We start from the raw sequence: 19,439 nt of genomic DNA, 5'->3' as shown, positions 1-19,439 counted from the left end.
CCAAGGGCTTGGACACCTGTCACCCATGTAAGAGATACAGACAGAGTTCCAGGCTCCTGGCTTCAGCTTGGCCTAGCTCCAACCATTGTGGCCATTTGTGGAGTAAGCAGCAGATGGAAGATGGGTTTCTCTCCCTCTCCCCACCCACGAGGTCCTTTCAGGTAAATAAAAAATCTTTGAAAAAAGTTTCATTTTGCATCTTCCCTAGAATTCAAGAAAACTTGAGTTCTACTTTCCTCCTAACCATCTACTCACCTTTTTGCTCTAGGCAGGCATCTCTTCCGGCACTTGGTTTTTATTATTTGAGAACTGGGGATTGTAAAAGGTACACTGTCTACTCGAGAAGAAATAAGAATAAGCTATAAAGAGTCTAATTATTCAAGGGGATGGTATTACCATGATCATTCCTATGGGATAATATTTACTGCTAAAATATTTTTAAAAATTTAATATATTGTAAAATACATAGTTAATATAATAACAATGGCTAATACATGTCTACTTTCCATGAGAGAAAGCAGTCTTAAGAATTTTACACTGGTTAACTTATTTAATCTTCACAGCAACTATAATTACTATCTAGACAACAAAACTGAAACATGAAGAGGTAAGTCCTTCTATGCCTCTGGTTCCAAAGATATTAAAAATAACTATGATTTATCTTTCCCAATTTGCACATTTTCAAAAACTAATGGGAAGGTCTATCATATTTCTGAAAGAAAATTTTCCCATCCAACCCCCATGGAAGTAAGAAACGCAGTGCTGTATCTCCCTTCCTAACCTCTGCACCAACACTGAGCACCAGTGGTAAATCTGCCCACCAGAGGACATTAAACAGGGTGTGGAGATAATTTGATTGCCACAACTGGGAGATAATGTGTTAGCATATCTTACAGAATTACAGAAAGCCCCATAAAACAAAAATTTCCCAACACAAAATGTCAATAGCAAGTTTGAGAAACCCTAGTTATCCTGATGACCTAAACATAGCATGGAAAATATTTCAACAGTTCAACATCTAAGTTATAACACAAATCTATAGTGAGATTTCTTTTTCTTTGTTACTGCTTTAAGAAATATTGCTTAATTCCTTGAAAATCATCTCAGTAGGTGAAAATGTTAGACACCAGATTTATACATATGCCAGGCATTACCGTATGTATACAGAATTTGATGGAAACAGACTTTTACTGAACACCTGTGTACCTCCCACAGCAGTGCACATTCAGGGGCACATTTAAATGTCACAGGCACTGGCGGAATCGATGTGTATCCCCAAAAGTCAGAAAAATTAAGAAAACTGTCCCAGGTGGGTAGAGGATTCAGAATTGAAGCTAAATCTGGCTGTTAATATCACGGACAGTTTTACAGAAAACACTTAAGTTATGGCTTAATAATCATTTTGTGGATTATTTTACATTCCCATTGGAATTAAAACTCAATCCAAATATGTTAAATCACAGAAGCAAAAAAGGTTGTTTTTTTTTTTTCCTTCTCCCAAATGGAAGAGGTTACTAGGAAAAATTTTATTAAAAGGCTTTCATCTATTTAGAGAAGACAACCTAGGAATCACTTAGGAATCCTACTGCTGTAATTCTGACTAAATGGAAACATAAGACAAAGGATTAAAGTTCCTTTCTTCCCAGAAATTCTATGTTGGCCATTGCCCTCCAATTACAGCTCTGCTTTACAAATGTACTCTCTTTAGACCTCTCCCGCTATGGATATTGATGAAGGGAAGTATAGACTTAATTACATGTTTCCAGGGTAGAACTATCATCAGCTTTGAAAGAAAAACAAAACTGGCCAGAGATAAAGAGCTAAAAGCAGACATGTGTGCTTTTGTTAACCAGAGGCTTTTAGTATTCCAAGTCTACACTGTCTGATTCAAAAGAAATTTCAGGTAAGCTGTTCTGACAAGGAGTTTATAACTTCATCACTAGGTTGTACCAACATTCAATGTACTATTAGCAGGGCAGGGAAAGGGGGTAGCTTTCTCTAGTGGGGGATGGTAGTTCCTAAATTCATCTTCACAAATGGATATTCGAAGAAAACATCTTTTTCCTTACATACTTGCATACACCTGACTGCGATATCCAAATACCTTATGGGGGCTCCAGGGCCATGTGACTTAGCCCCACCCCTGTGTGTCTTCACCTTCTTTGCTTTACAGACCTTATTTTACCCTTTGAACACAAGGCTCTTTATGGACTGAGGTCCTCTGCAACCACTGTTCATCGGCCTGGATACTCTGAATTCCACTTCTTCATGACTCATCCTTCCCCATCATTCATCTTAAGTTTTATGTAGGCTGAGCATCTCTAATTTGAAAATGTTAAATACCCCCAAATCCACATTTTCGTTTAGTTCCAACATGACCCCTCAAGTAGAAAATTCCACACCTGAACTCATGTGACTGGTCACAGTTAAAACACAGGCACACTAAGAATGTTACATGAAATTACCTTTAGTAAATGTGTAAGATATACATGAATGTATAAGATATGCATGAATGTATAAGATAAATGTAAATGTATAAGATATACATGAAACATAACTGAATTTTATATTTAGATTTGGGTCCCATCCCCAAGATATCTCACTGCGTATATGTAAATATTCCAAAATCTGGAAAGAAAAAGCTGAAATTGTAAATACTTCTGACCCCAAGCACTTTGGATAAGGGATACTTAAGTTACATCTCACTCACAAACACCTCCTTGACATAAAATGGGGTAACCCTGTCCCTTCCCCTAATCTTCTCATGCTCTCATACCACATCAAAACACATGCCCTATTTTAGGATTTTTGTAGAACTTATCACTCTCTATGTCACACTGTTTTGAGGCCGGCTTTGTGGTGTAGCGGGTTATGGCCAAGGCCTGCGGTGCCAGTTTGAGTCTCAGCTACTCCACTTCCAATCCAGCTCCCTGCTCATACATCTGGGAAAGCAGCAGAAGATGGCCCAAGTCCTTGGACTGCTGTACCCATACAGGAGAGCTGGAAGAAGCTCCTGCTTCTGGCCTGGCTCAGCTCTGGTCTTTGTGGCCATTTGGGAAGTGAACCAGCAGATAGAAGATTTCTCTGTGTCTCTTTTTCTCTCTTTGAAACTCTGCCTTTCAAATAATTAAAGAAACCTTTAAATCTCAGTGTTCATTTACTTTTTTTCCATAACCATGTCTTATTGTGCCTCTTTTACCTCTACCACACTCCAACAAAAAATTCTATGATAATGAGAACTTGGATCGGATTTGTTAGCTACACTTAGCAGGCATGTTTTACATAAAATATTATCACTTTTAAATGTTGTGGCTTACAATTACTTTTGTTTTTATTTGACAGATAGAGTTATAGACAGTAAGAGACAGAGAGAAAGGTCTTCCTTCTCTTGGTTCACTCCCCAAATGGCCGCTACGGCCAGCGCTGCACCGATCCGAAGCCAGGAGCCAGGAGCTTCTCCCTGGTCTCCCATGAGGGTGCAGGGGCCCAAGGACTTGGGCCACAGCAGAGAGCTGGACTGGAAGAGGAGCAACCCGGACTAGAACCTGGTGCCCATATGGGATGCCGGTGCCGCAAGGCGGAGGATTAACCAAGTGAGCCATGGCGCTGGCCCCTTTACAATTACTTTTTAAAATTATATATATTTGATGGGTTTCCATTCAATGTACTTGAAATTACTGAAGTTCGAAGGTTTAAATGACCTTTGTTGGGGATAAACAATAGCATTTTTTTCTCTCACTCTTTTATAGGCATCTTAAAAGATAAAGAAAAGAAAACCTACTGGATTGTATTTAGCTTAATATGTTTGTTGTACTTTTCTATACTTTTAGTTCAAAAGCAATGCATTCTGTACTGTTTTCTAAATTGAAGATATAAGTACTTGGCATTTTTAAATGTCAGATTTAATAACTAGTGTTACTGCAAATGCCTGTCACTCTACCATGTTGTGGGTTTTGCAAAACCCTGTGCAAATTATAGAGTGAATTTAAAATTTTTCTCAGAGAACACAACTAAATTGAAGTATCTTTTCTAGTAAGGTACTAAATTTCATTCACAATTCTGAACTGATTCTGATTTCCACATTCCTAACAGGTATTAACACAGTGATAAATATGAATAAAATTATATGAACTTGATGATCAAAACATAAAATTCTAAGAATTCATTGATATTTGGGGAGAAAAATAACATGTTCAAAAGAAAAGGTTACCTGTAAGATACTAAAAACAGGTTGGGTTCCTTAACTCGGTTTGCATTTTCATTCCAAATTACAACAAGCTATTTGGTGGTTCAAGTTTTAGGAGATTGCATCTTCAAAAAAGTCAATTAAAATTTTGTGTGTGTGTGTCAAGGCAGTTTCCCTAATGCTGTCCCTGTAGAGCACCTTGAATGCAGATGCTGGTTACCACCAGGTCCCAGCCTCTAGACTCCCTTCTTTAGCTTAGGGTGTTCTGTTTTTTGATGGCCAATCAACTTCTTACTAGAATTAACTTTGAATTGATGGGTTGGTGCAGCCATCACCTGACTGCTGAGGTCAATTTTTTTTCTAATAGGTAAGTTTTGGATGGTCATTATTGACTCAAGATAAATCCTTCTGGGAGAATCCCAGGCCCAGGGCAGGAAGTAACTACTACCTGCAGGCAGCCCCAGCTATCACTGACAATCAACGATGGTCACAAGCACAGTAAGAACAACCAGGCACTTGGACATGACCTGAACAGGCTCCTCGTAACCCCAACTTCAATCTCTAAGATCCTTAATCCCTAACCCCTTGAGGAGTCAAGTCTTAAGCGCTAGCTGCCTGGTTCCTTGCTCTTCACTCTGCAATAAATACCTCCTTTCTTCCCCGACCTCAATGGAGAATCCTTCTGGTCCACTGCTGTGTATTAATGTATTAGCCTACAACAAACATCTCTAGCTCCTTCTTCTGAGTAGCTCAAGAAAATGCATAAGCAGCAACAGCAGCAGGCATTTGGTCTACTGGTTAAGACACTGCTCAGGACACTTGTGTCTTGCATATCACAGTGCCTAGATTCAACACATGGGTTGGATACTTGGCTCTGCTATTGACTCCAGCCTCCTGCTAATGCATATCCTCCCACTCAACACCAGCAGTGACTGGATTCCTGTGCAGCAGGCAAGCAGACCCAGTTTTGAGTTTTGATAGCAACCCTTCCAACCAGTTTTACAGGTGGTTCTATATCATAATCTGCACCATCCTGGTCCCTTGAACCTCATCTTCACCATCACTTCCAACTTCCTTCTTAGATCTCAAGGCCATCCTGACTGGCCTCCCTCCAGAGCACTTTTTCTCCCTTCAGCCTCATTGGTGTATTTAAAATGTTAATCAATGATCCATATCATTCATAGGATAAAGACCAAGATCTTGAACAAGGTCCAGGAAGTCTTGCATTAGCTAATCTATACCCACCTCTCTCCTTGCTATTTGAGATCCAGACAAAACAATTTTCCCCCCTCCCAGAATACAACAGATTTCCCTTGTTTTAGGGTGCAGGAACATGTTCTTCCTTGGACTTTAACAGTTCTTCTCAGTCATGCATCATTTAGCTAACTTCTATTCATCCATCAGATAACAGTTCAGAAACTCCTCTCTCAGATCTTGCATGTGATCAAATATATGAAGTACATATCTTAAAGCAAAATAAGTGCATGTAAATACTGGTAAAACCCAAATAGGGGCTTCTTGGTTTTGGAAATGTACTGTGATTACATATTATTATTTTGGGAAAACTGGCTGAAGAGTACATGGGAATTCCTGTATATTTTTGTTAACTTCAAAAGTATTTCAAACTTAAGGAAAAAAAAGACCCTCAGGAAAGTTTTTTTTTATTACTCAAAATAGATAAGGCATTCAGCTGCCTATTTTCTTTCCTTATAACACTTGTCACAGTTACAAAATCCAAAAGTTTAAGATTAATGTTAAATATTTACCTATTCTACTAGAGTTTAGGCTTTTTAGGGCCAGGGAGCAGATTTCTTCTTTCCTCACCATTGTATCCCTGGCAGTTGACTCAATGCTTGGCACAGGAAATGTATCCAATAAACACTGATTAAAGAAGTAATGAAATACATGAATGAGCTCATCACTCAATGTCCTTTGGAACCATAAATGTATGTAAAGATACATATTTACACTTGTAAAAGATTCTGCTCCAATTATGAAGTTAATGGGATAATAAATGCTAATAGAGATCCAACCATAGATGCTTCAAATTTGAAGTGATGCAAGCTAATGAGGAAAAAAAATATAGCAGCAACTAACATTTAGTGAATATTTATCCTTATTATACAAAATGCTTTACAAGCAGTTCCTCATTTAATCATTATGATCAGGATATCAAGTGTTTAATCATTTTAATCTCATTTTATAGGTGAGGGGCCCATGGCAATGTGTAACTGGCCCACATTCAGAGTCACTTACAGCAAAGGCAGGATCTGAACATAAGGACCCCAGCTGCAGAGTCCATATTCTTCTTACACACCCTTTCCTTCCTAGAAACAAGGTCTAAGGATATTGCCTGAGAGCATCCTAGAGATGAGTTATGAATTCTGAAGATGTATTACAAGCTGATGTGGGCCTATACCTCAAAATGCTTACGTCCCAGCTACGCTGCACAGAGCTTTCCACATAGCTGGCACACATGTGTGCACAGACACAGCAATCTGGTGAAAGGATAAACAAAGCCGACACAAACAGGGGCCAAGAGAAAATATAAAATTATAGGTCAGAGAATTGGTTCTAAAAGTGCCTTTTTTTTTTTTTTTTTTTTGACAGGCAGAGTGGATAGTGGGAGAGAGAGAGAGACAGAGAGAAAGGTCTTCCGTTTTGCCGTTGGTTCACCCTCCAATGGCCGCTGCGGCCAGCGCATCTCGCTGATCTGAAGCCAGGAGCCAGGCGCTTCTCCTGGTCTCCCATGGGGTGCAGGGTCCAAGCACTTGGGCCATCCTCCACTGCCTTCCCGGGCCATAGCAGAGAGCTGGCCTGGAAGAGGGGCAACCGGGATAGAATCCGACGCCCCAACCGGGACTAGAACCCGGTGTGCCAGCACCGCAAGGCGGAAGATTAGCCTGTTAAGCCATGGCGCTGGCCTAAAAGTGACTTTTCAACTCAGTCATCACTAGGCCTTTTCTCCGATTCTTCATTCCACTATGGATGTTGGCTTGGAGTTTCCAAACTAACTGAAACGAATGGACAGAGGCAGGCAGAGAGGGGACTCCCATTCAATCAGGTGGTTTAAATGAGGCAGGTAAATAGCAGCTGAGTGAGGAAAATTAAAGAATCTAAAAATGTATAGAGACAGAGATGAGAAAACATAGAATAGTAAGATCAAACACCACCAGGCTATTATAAATAATAACTAACTCCCACTGTTTCAAATGTCGTTCCATACTTCAAGCTTAGGGCCTCACCACAAACAGAGATCAGAGATAACAAATATGTCCTATTTTGAATTTTAAAAAAAGGAAAAGTCCCATTACACTCAATAAAATGCTTTGAAGTGTACACATGGGTTGATTGTATGACATATTCTTAACCTTACGAGGTAGCTGCAGCTCCACTGGGAGCAATTAATTCAGAAAGCTACAGAAACCCAGCAATGGGGCAAAAAGGATCAGTAAAATAGCTGAAATTTTTTTCCTGGCTGCAGACAGCTGGATTTTGCTAATTTAGCTGCTTTACAGTGAAGGGAGTAGGGAGAGAGAGGAAGAGAGAAGCAATGTTTTCTTTTGCCACACCTCTGTCAATTCCGAGAATAGGAAAACAAAGACGACGTTTGATAAACATGGTAAATGCAGTGGCTTTTCCCCTGCTCTCCCTAATGAGCACATCCTATTTTAAGGGACCTGCAGAAACCAAGGCACTTACTTTCAAGTTGAATTCACTGAAAGGACACTAACCAAAGAACTACAGTAAACAGCAAGTTACCCTTTTAAAACTAATAAAAAGAATAGCTTTATTGACATATAATTTACAAGCCTTATTCTTCACCTACTTAAAGTGTACAATCCAGGGGCTGGCCAGGGCCTGGCACTGTGGCATAGTGGGCTAAGCCTCCGGCTGCAGCACCAGAATTCCATAGAGGCATTGGTTCAAGTCCTAGCTGCTCCTCTTCCAATCCAGCTCTCTGCTTTGACCTGATAAAGCAGTGGATGAAAGATGGCCCAAGTGCTTGAGCCCCTGCACCTGCATGGGAGACCAGGAGGAGGCTCCTGGCTCCTGCCTTCGAATCTGCTCAGCACCAGCCGTTGTGGCCATCTAGGAACTGAACCAGTGGATGGAAGACCTTTCTCTCTGTCTCTCCCTCCTTCTGTCTGTGACTGTATCTCTCAAATAAATAAATAAATAAAATCTTTTAAAATAATTAAAATTTTTTTAAAAATAAAAATAAAAAGTGTACAATCCAGTGGTATTTAGTATGTTTACATTCAAGTAGTAATATTACCCCAATCTAACTTTAGAATATTTTCATTATCCCAAGCCATTTACCTTGTAGTGGTTAACTAAATTATTTGAAAAACAAGAAGATGGGGAGCACACTCATAGTCTAAAACAAAAACAAAACCATTTTTAATGTAACATGTTCCTGGTGTATAGTGAGTCTGTGGGAAGTATGCATTTAAACCAATAAAGACACCATTTCCTTTCCTGAATTTATTTCGGAAGATATCACACCCATTTCTGTAAGCAAAAGGAACCATGTGCCCTGCTTTTCAACTGCATCCTTTTATTTTTCTTTGTTAAAGAGCTTTTGGATGGAAGTTCTCTCTCTCTCTCTCTCTCTCTGCCTCTGCCTCTGCCTCTGCTGTTACTCTGCCTTTCAAATAAATAAATAAATCTTTAGAAAAATGTTTTGTTATGCTTTGTTCTTTTCCTTTTTGCAAAAACTCTCATGGAATATCAATGGCCACCCTTCCTTGCTGCGTTCACCTCCATCTTCACCTTTCTGGTCCACTGCTGTGTATTAGTGTATTTGCCTACAACAAACATCTCTAGCTCCTTCTTCTGAGTAACTCAAGAAAATGCATAAGCAGCAACAGCAGCAGGCATTTGGTCTACTGGTTAAGACACTGCTTAGGACACTTGTATCTCACATATCACAGTGCCTAGATTCGACACATGGGTTGGATACTTGGCTCTGCTACTGACTCCAGCCTCCTGCTAACGCATATCCTTGCTGCCAATGCAGCAGTAATTATCCAAGTAATTGGATTCTTGGTACCTACATAAAAGACTTGGATTGAGTACCAGCTCCTTGCTTCTGCTTCTACCCAGCAATGACTGTGCCAGGCATTTGAGAAGTTAACCAGAAAATAGGAGCCTATCTCTATCTCTTTCTCTGTATCTCTCTCTCTCTAATAAATTTTTTAAAGTTAAAATATATAATCTTTTTTAAAAAATCAACTTAAAAGACAGATGATACACCTTCCATTATTCATTCTATCAGAATCAAATTAATTTTAAATCAATAATTATAGGAGAAGAGCTTTCCCCTCTGCTATGGCCTGGGAAAGCAGTGGAAGATGGCCCAAGATTTTGGGCCCCTGCACCTGCGTGGGAACCCTTGGAGGAAGCTCCTGGCTCCTGGCTTCAGATTGGCACAGCTCCGGCTGTTGGGGCCATTTGGGGAGTGAACCAACGGAGGAAGACCATTCTCTCTGTCTCTTCCTCTCACAGTCTGTAACTCTACCTCTCAAATAAATAAATAAAAACTTAAAAAAAAAGAAGAGCTTTTTCATAAGCATGTTATTCTCTAAATTTCCCCTCTTGATATTTAGTTTAATTGCAGGGGATCTGTGTTTATAAGAACCTCCCATGGACAAGAATTACTGAGATGCCAGCCCAGGACTTTACATGCTCCAAGTAAACATGACTTATCAACCAACCAACTTTGATCATCTTTAAGTAAAATAATTTTAGTGCAATACTCCACACTAGTGCTCAATAAAAATATTTGCTGAATGTTTTTCAGAATGAAATAACATTTGTTGGTTTAAAAGATTCACTGGAAAGGCAGAGTGACAGAGAGAGGGAGAGACAGAGAAAGAAACAGATCTTCCGTCCACTGGTTCAATTCCCAAATGACACAATAGCTGAAGCTAGGTCAGGCTGAAGCCAAGAGCATGGAAGTCCACCTGGGTCTTACACGTGCTTGGTAGGGGCCCATGTACTTGAGCCATCTTCTGCTGCTTTCTCAAGCTCATTAACAGAGAACTGGATCTGAAGTGGAGCAGCCAGGATTTGAACTGGGACTCCGATATGGAATGGTGATGGCGGCTTAACTCATGTTTAATAAAAGTTTAACATGCCAGACCCATATTTAACTTTTATTAAATTTGTATCTTTTACCATTTACTGATCTATGTGTTTTATTTTAATAAATTTAATCCTCACAAAACCCAAGAGTAGCTATTCATTATTATAGTTTAGCACCATCACCATTATTATCAATGTCATCCACAGTTTAAAGATAGTGAAACTGAGGTAACAAGCATGACTTATCAAATGACAGATTTCAAAACTACACTTCGATTTCAGAGCTCATATTCCTAACTAATACCTCATGCTGCCCATCAGGAAACACTGAAGGTAAAAATGGTTATCTTACCACAGAAAAGTCAATCTGTTCTCTAGTATCAAAGAAATAACTAAGTTCCACAGGGCACAATGATATAACACCAAAAAGAAAAAAATGCTTACTGCTTTTATGTAACTCAGAAATATTGTGAGTACACAGTCACTACAGTAAGATTCTTTAACAAAAAGCAAAGAAAATTAAGAGGTATTCACCATCTAAATAGAGAAATGTCAAAAAAAGAGCTAAGAAAATGGATAAATTAAAATATTTGAGGAATTAAACTATCAAGAGTTTTGTTTCTAGAATGGGGTGGAGGGAGAAAAAGAAGCCGCATTTCTAATGAAGATCTGATAAACAGTCAGGTCCAATTATAGTGGCCCGAGTATAAACACAGGTCTAGAATGTAACAGTAAACTGTAAGTGATTGCATTAGTGTTGAACTGGCTAGACAAAGAAGATGCTAACAGCACATTCTTGGTCTGAATTTAATTTAAAAAAATAAAAAAAAAGGTAAATAGCAAACTAAAGCTATATATGAAATAAAACTACCAGAAGCTATTTTGAAAATCCATGCAAAAGAAAAAAAGATTCACCTCAGGACTGCACCAATGCAATCTAAATTCATCTTCAGTTTGCACTGTTGAATTGAGCTGAATCAAACCACGGGCCAACCCAGAACTCTGGTTGGCTCAGCCTGAGGAAGCTGCTCAAGGTGCTCACACAGAACCCACACTGGACTCTTCCCTGAGATGCTGCCTCTGTCCTGTGTCCATGATTTTAAAAATAAGCAAAATGTACTGGAGCATTCAAGACACAGGAATGAAAAGCAGCAAGATTCACACACATCTAGCCTAGGGCATTCTAAATTGGCAATGGCAAAGACTATAATTTTCTGCTAAAGAGATATTATCACAATTTTTCAACCTAGGTTTGAACCAAGGCTCGTAAGAGCTCTGCTATTTAATGCAGTGTCATACCTAACACACTTGGTTATGGCTTCAACACAGCAGATTATAATCTGACTCCTGGACACCTTTGAGTCAATCATTTCAAAAGGAAGTGAGTTTGACACATTAAATTATTATGGTAAAGTAGAGTGCTTCATTCTATTCCCCACTCCTATACTGTCTTCTTTTTCAAAGAAGGAAAATTTTTGAAAAATATTTCAGAGTTCTCAAATGGCTCTGAGAAGCTGAAATTACATTTTTACATTTACATTTTAATTCTTGATCCCTGGGATCAATATAATCCACAGTTAGGTAAAAAGAGACAACAAATATGGCTAGAAGGGCTAATGAAGTCTTAAGGAAATAAACCAGTGGCCCAGCTCATGAGAACCTGAAAAATACCATATTTACATAATAGTGGAGAAGTTTTTCTTTAGTGTTTATATCTTTGGTGTGTTTTTTTCCCTCAGTATTTTAAGCAAAGGTAATGACACACCTTAATGAGTTACAGTCTGCATCCTGTTTCAACTGTTGTTCTTTAAGCATTTGTGCCGAGTAAAATTATATCTTCAATTACCACCGTGGGCTTTTATGCACCACAGATACTCTCTAGCATAATGAATGTTCCTTCTTTTAATATGTACTGAAGAAACCATGGTTAAATTTTCTTCTTTTATCATGAACTTTCAGGATACACATGCTGTTCAACAGTGCCAAAGGAGTCTGTTTCAGGGAAAACATATCAATCCAGGCTGAGAAGAAAATCAAAACTGATTGGGCAAGCTGGAAGCCTGACTTAATTTTTTTAACCGCAATGTGAAAGGTGAGAGGGAATAGATATCTTGATGTAGAAAACTGGTATCACATAAACCTAATATAGTACCTAATTTAACTACACATTGCTAACAAGTGTGTGTAATTTCTTTTGCAAAACTAAGCTGCACAGGAAGTACGATGAAGGAGGAAAGGGAGAAGGGCAGGATGAGAAAGAATAGAGATGGCCATTTGTACTATAAATTGTTTTCTGTTAAACAAGATTTTAAAAGTCCTTGTGGGGGCCAGCACTGTGGCGTAGTGGATAAAGCTGCTGCCTTGCAGTGCCAGCATCCCATATGGGTGCCAGTTCGCGTCCCAGCTGCTTCACTCCCGATCCAGCTCTCTGCTATGGCCTGGGAAAGCAGTGGAAGATGGCCCACGTCCTGGCTCCTGGCTTCAGATCAGCCCAGCTCCGGCTGCTGCAGCCAGTTTGGGAGTGAACCAGCAGATGAAAATCAATCTCTCTCTCTCTCTCTCTCTCTCTCTGCTTCTCTGTATAACTCTGCCTTTCAAACAAATAAATAAATCTTTTTTTTAAAAAAAGTCCTTGTATCTAGGAGTGTGTGCTTGGTCTAGAGGTTAAGATGCCCTCATCCCCTCCTGGAACACCTAGGTTGGATTCCTAACTCTGGCCTCCTGACTCCAGAGTTTTCTGTAATGCACTAACGGCTCAAATGTTGATCTCTGTCAGCCACAAAGGAGACCTGGATTACATTCCTGCATTCCTGGCTCCTGACTTCAGCCTGGCACAGCCCTGGCTATTGTGATCATTTAGGAAGTGAAACACAGAGGAGAGAGCTTTCTCCCATTCTGTCTCTGTGCCTGTGTCTCTCTCCTCTGGCAAGCAAATAAAATCTTTAAAAATAAAATCAAAGTTCTTATTCCTAAACTCTTGAAATCTGTATGCCACTTTCCATCAGAGGATTAAGCTAAGCATAGCTGCTCAGTGGAATATTTTTACTTATCTGAAAGATTAACTTCAATGATATACAGTAGTTGTATCTAATAACTTTAAGAAAATATGTAACTACATTCTGACATTAAAGTGGGTTCCCAAAGTCTTAATATGCATTGCCTGAAATTAACAATGGAGAAATTACTCACTTTTGCACTATAGCCCAAACACACACCAAACAGATAAAGCCATATACCCCATTTCTTTTTAATAACTAAACTTAGACTTAAATTTTAAAATAAGTTTTGACATTGATGGCTGTAAAATAACAAAAGCATCTTATATTTGGCTCCTTTCCAAGTTAATTATCTGCTGGCATTATACTAGAAATTCCTTGGCTTCACCTTAAAGCAACACTCCCAAGTGCTAATGAGGATATTATATACATTAGCAGCCAGATAATGTTATGCTTAAAACATGCGTGTTCCATATGTATCCTATTATTAACATTATTCTTGGGATGCCTCAAAAGATCTCTTTGGAAAACAGAGGCCCTATACAAATGAAGCAATTGGCTGCTACTGAGGGAATTCTTGTCAAAATGCAATAAATATGAAGGTGCCAAGATGACAAATTCTTTGTCTTCAAAACATCCTTAACATGAATCAAATTTGGTCTCACTGAAATAGTCAGTGAAGGGAAAAGTTAATGGCTGCAGATGTCAGACATTTTAATCATATCAGGGGACTCCCAAAGAAAAGGGCTAACCCTCCTAAGAACTAAACCACTACCATGCAAGCAGACAAGCCCTTCCCCAGTACTGTCACTTCCAAAAAGCCACAAGACAGATGGGAAAAGAAACACATGTAAACAAGGTGGGCCTAATGATTTCCCAATTACGAAGGAGATATGATCTTCTCATTAACTGGCAAACTAATTGACCACAATCGCAGTTTTGTGAATTGAGTCCAGAATCCCAACTTTGGTGTCTGTACTCCACAGAACTCTCCTCACACTTGCAGAGACCCTCCATCCAGCCACGAAGTTGTCAGTTCTGCTTGATTTGTTTGAATACTACACTCGACGACAGCTGTCGGAAACGGTACATTACAACAGCTGCTATGACAGCTACAAGGGGCTTGGAAGTTTAATTGGGCTCAATGTGACATTGTGCACGATTCTAAACATAGAAATATCCATAAAACTAAGGAAATTTCTAATGGGTCCGAAAAGCATTTACTTATTGTCACCACCAACTGGTTATCCTCAGTTTGAGTCACATCACTGGTCTTGTAATATCTTGGCCACCAGTCTGGTAAGATGTATAAAAAAACAAAACAAAACAGTATGAGCAGTTAGATGCACACGAAAAGGGGCATTAAGAGAGGGAGGAAATGGTAAGGAAGTCACGTCAATAAGCTCTTTCAAAGGCTGGCTGGTAGCCAAGGAGGATCCCACAGTGTCTCAGGATTTACTTCCAAAGGAAATGTATTCAGAGGCCCTGAGCCTGGTGCCAACTGCAAACAAAACCGCTCATTATGGTCACAGTCCCCTAGAGAAGGGAGAATGGCTTACTCTCAGCATCGGCAAGGAGGAGGAATGCGAGCAGCAGCAGCAGTGGCCTGGCCATGTGCACCATCCTGCAGCTTGGCAGCAGCACGCGCTGGCAGCTTGGAATCACTGCCTCTGAAGCCACAGCGAGTCTGTCCGGTCTGGAATTTCAGGTTGAACACTTTCAGAGCCTGGAAGGAGGGCAAGACAACACAGTGGTGGTCAGATTTTTCATTCTTTCTCCCTGTTCCATCACAATCAGCATGAATGAAAATTCATTGTAAACACACAATTATAAATGCCATGCTTTAGTATTAGGAAGGAAGTAATACTATTTTTTTTTTGTAAAATGTGGTGCCCTAGAATCCCCATTTTCAGGTCATCCCAAAGGCAAGCACCTTGAATCTCACTCTCTGCTCATGTTATCTTTCCGGCAATGCACTCTGAGAAGGAACTGTCACTTCTTATGAAACATTACGTGAATACATCAGTGGGAGAAAGCACACTGGTGCAATAAGAAAGATTTAAGTTCCTCCATGCAGGAAAGAAGTCTATTATTGACAGAATAGTGGAAGCTGCTTCCTTGGCATCAGGTGAAATGACAGGGCTATTTCAACTTCTCCAACAAAATAGCAGAGATTAGAATTTTTCACACTAACACATCTGGCTTCTTTCCTGAAGACACATCAATGTTCAAGTCTAGTTTGACTTCGGTGAGTCAATACAATAGTTAGCATGTGATTCCTTGATTTAGCAGGAATTTTACAGGCCTCTCAGATAAGGGTTTAATTTTGTGTATCTTCTCTGTAAAATCTATAGGCAATAAGTCATGTTTAAACAGCCTACTGTGCCTAAGACATTAGAGGAAGCTACTTAAAAGAGTCTCAAGACATAGACAAAATGGATTCTACTTTTTATGAGTTTCCAGATTAAAAAAAAAAAAAAAAGAAAAAAGAGAAAGGTATACCAGGTGACTAGTATGAGTTAACAGGTAATTATAGTCAGGAAGGAAAACCAAATAGTGTCTTAAGTAGGTCGGGAATGGCACCATGGATAAAGCAGTATCTCATACCATGCGCCTTGAAGTATTATGTACAATCTTCACAAGAGAGAAGAGCATTCCAGGAATTCTTGGCAAAGGCAGGCCAGTGGGAAATAAACTGAAAGAGGTGAGTTTGCTTGGAGCCCGACTTCCCAAGGGCCAGCATGCACCTGACCACCAAGAAGGCTCGTTAAAACAGACAGGTGGGCACTACCTCCAGATTTTATGGCTGAGCAGGTCTGTCATGGGATCCAGGAATTTGCATTTCTAACAAGCTCCTGGATGTCCAGGGTGCTAGTCCAGGGTTCACACTTTGAGAGCAACTGGGTTGCAGTGATGGATCTATGAGATAATTGGAAGATGAGGAAAAGAAAAGGGCTCAGGCTTGAAAAAAAAAATAGGACACAGACAGACATGGATGCCAATCTAACAAAGTCCAACCGTCTTTATTCAGCAAACCACAAAAAGAGCTATTTAATGTTTTTGAGCACAGGAACAACAAGAAACTAAATTTGAGGAAGATTAACTGACAGCTGAATCAGGGATGATTTAGAGAATGCCATTAGGCCACAGCAAGAGTCCCAGGTGAGAAGCAACGCAGGACTTAAGAGTGACGGTGATCCTGGTGGGAATGGAAAAGAAGGGAAGTGATGCCTGACTGGCTCCAAGCAAGAATTTGAAGTACGACTCTTCGGTGATAAGTAATTGTTCCCACAGCACCGCCAATAAATCTAGCCCAGCCTCTTATACAGAGGAGACTCTAAATAAAATGACACAGCAAGAATATCAAATGCTATTTGCTCCTCTATCATCATACGAAGAGCCTAACAATGACTGTTAAAAATCTTTCCTCAAAAGGAAACCGCATACCTCTAATTTTTGTATATTGGATAAATTTTAGACACATAGAAAATTCTTGACAGGAAACACTAGAGATGTTCAGAAATAGCCCAATCTACCAAAATAACTTGTACTTTAAAAAGAATTGTAATGTGGATACTAGAGTTTGCCTTTTCTGAAACTGAACTTGAGTATAAGAACAAAATTTCTTTTTAAGAGATAGTATCTTTTACATTACTATGCATGAGCAGTTTGAATGCAGGAAAGATAAAGCAAAAAGGAAGGGGGAAATCATTCTAATTACCATTCTATGAGACAGGCTCTTATTTTTTTTTTTTTCTTTTTAACGTATTTGTGGGTGGCATGAAGAAGTTGTACACTGAAACACATTTTCTTGAATCCAAAAGCTACCCAGATGTTCCAAATCAGCTATTGTTATCAATCTCATCTAGAAAACAACTTATCAAGCAATTCCCAGCTATCAAATGTTAAAAATCTCAAAACTTCATCGGAAAAGTGCTAAAGAAATCAGCTCTCCCCACACCACCACCCTCCTCCCCCTTCTGCTACTTCCATCCTCATGTCAGCATCTCTAATGACAGCAAAGTCCAGGAGACATCAGTCCTGTCGGACTCAATTTGTGTCTGTGCAAGCGTATCAGAGCCAACTGCTCCATAATGATTCTGTGCAATCACAGCAATGGAGATCTACGCTCACTCAGGGAAGAGATGGCATGGCTCTTCCTTCAACTCAAGCAGAGTGCATAAGAACACTGACCTCTTGCAAATGAACCTTCCAGTGTTAGCTTTGGACACGGAGCAGTGATAGGATCTAGCACTCTAAAAAATGAGCGCACATACAAACATACAGATTGATACTTAAATAGGCTATGCCTTAGGCCAAGATATGACAAAACAGAGATCAGTGGTACAGTGGTATGAAGGTAAAACCTATTCCAGGTGTTCATTCCAGCCAATTTCCACCCCTTATCTTGGCTGCATACAGACATTGCCAAAAGGGAAATGCTGGCTGACTTTAGGTAAGATGGAATTTAAATTTTAGAACAAAAGTAGGGCCGGCGCCACAGCTCAATGGGCAAATCCTCCGCCTGTGGCGCTGGCACCCCGGGGTTCTAGTCCCAGTCGGGGCGCAGGATTCTGTCCCAGTTGCCCCTCTTCCAGGCCAGCTCTCTGCTGTGGCCCAGGAGTGCAGTGGAAGATGGCCCAAGTCTTTGGGCTCTGCACCCACATGGGAGACCAGGAGAAGCACCTGCCTCCTGGCTTCGGATCAGGGTGGTGTGCTGGCCGCAGCGTGCTGACCACAGCAGCCATTGCGGGGTAAACCAACGGAAAAGGAAGACCTTTCTCTCTGGCTCTCTCTCACGGTCTAACTCTGCCTGTCAAAAAAAAAAAAAAAAAGTAGGACATAAATTTTTAAGATTTAAAGGAAAAATAGCAAGGATGAATAGGACAAGTGATTTCTTTTACTACACAGTCAGAGTGGCTTAGGAGTCTTTAAAGAAAAGGGAGTTTGTGCTTACTAAAAGTAACATGTTTTAGCTTACATCACCAATTACTCTGCTTTTGTCCTACAGCCTTCAACGGAGGCCAACGCTCTTACTTCCATATGCTTTGTCCTTTGTGTCTTTTCATTGATAGGGACTTGCAGATAAAACTGAATCATCTATATAAATCTGTCATAAAATTTTAAAATTTAGCTTTCAAATTTCTTATAAAGATCTTATGAAAGAATAATTTTGCTCAATTCCAATTACCTGAATAATTACTTTTGTATGTATATTTAGACCCAGTTCAGAGAGCCATACAGTGCACTGTTATTTTAAATGGAGCAACAATAAGTATACTTGCTAAATGCCTTAACAAGTTACTGTTTAAAGTGTTCAAATAAGCTGGTAACTATTCAATTCTTTGTCTTCAATTTAACAGTGCAATACTTTTCTGTTGTAAGTATATTGATATTCAAGCTAATACAAAGGCTGAAGTATTTGTGGGTTTTTTTCAGCTTTAGGTACAACTGATAAATATTTGTGTAGACTGTGTTAACATACCCCCCAAAAAAGGGCAAAATAGGAATTTTCTGGTTTTATAAACATTGTCAGAGTCCCTAAGAGAAAATGGTTGATTGTAGGTTTTGGGTATAAAACATAGACAATAAGTCTTGAGCTTTTTGTCATATCAGGAAGCAAATAAGCTTTGAAAAACTACTTGAATAAATGCAAAAAACAAGTAAACAAATTCAAGAGGATGAGGATTCCATAAACTAAATGACAAAAAGTAGTAACTCAATAAACTAAAAATGCCATCAGTAAAATCCATGAGTTCACTCTTTAAAATAATATTTTTAAAGACAACCAGAGAAAGTTAAGCAATTAAGCACTTAATAAAGAAAGTCTCTATTAAGAATATAAACAAAACACTAGTGCTGCCACTAGAAAATCAGGTATAATGGTTTATCTATAAAAGCTCTGCTTCTTTCTGTGTTTTAACAAACCCATGCACTCAAGTCTAGACAACTCAGAAGCAGTATGTCATAATGATATTTAAACTAGGCATACATCCATACAAAGTTCATTAAGGAGGAAGGGGAATGGTGTGGGAAGGAAGTAGCCCCCAAATGCTGTGATTTCTTTTTTAATCAGCCTCCCAGACCAGGCCTGTATAAACTGACCAGAAATGGTACCCATTACTTAGAAAAAGAAACTGTACAAAAGATGGGCTACCAGGAGCTCC

The 19,439-nt window shown here is 39.5% G+C and overlaps 1 protein-coding gene across 1 annotated transcript in view; it reads right to left on the bottom strand.

Moving 5' to 3' along the window:
- The window catches only part of PTPRD (protein tyrosine phosphatase receptor type D), a 428,560-nt gene extending 413,666 nt beyond the window's left edge, over positions 1-14,894 (bottom strand). The window contains exon 1 of the mRNA XM_062208263.1: positions 14,832-14,894. Within this exon, the coding sequence (XP_062064247.1) occupies positions 14,832-14,886 (55 nt within the window). The 5' untranslated portion in view covers positions 14,887-14,894. The remainder of the gene's footprint in view (positions 1-14,831) is intronic.
- Between the last annotated feature and the right edge of the window lie 4,545 nt (positions 14,895-19,439).

The sequence above is a fragment of the Lepus europaeus genome, chromosome 12 (genome assembly GCF_033115175.1).
Source record: "Lepus europaeus isolate LE1 chromosome 12, mLepTim1.pri, whole genome shotgun sequence".
In the NCBI taxonomy this organism is placed as follows: domain Eukaryota; kingdom Metazoa; phylum Chordata; class Mammalia; order Lagomorpha; family Leporidae; genus Lepus; species Lepus europaeus.
This window is presented reverse-complemented; position numbering and strand designations above follow the sequence as displayed.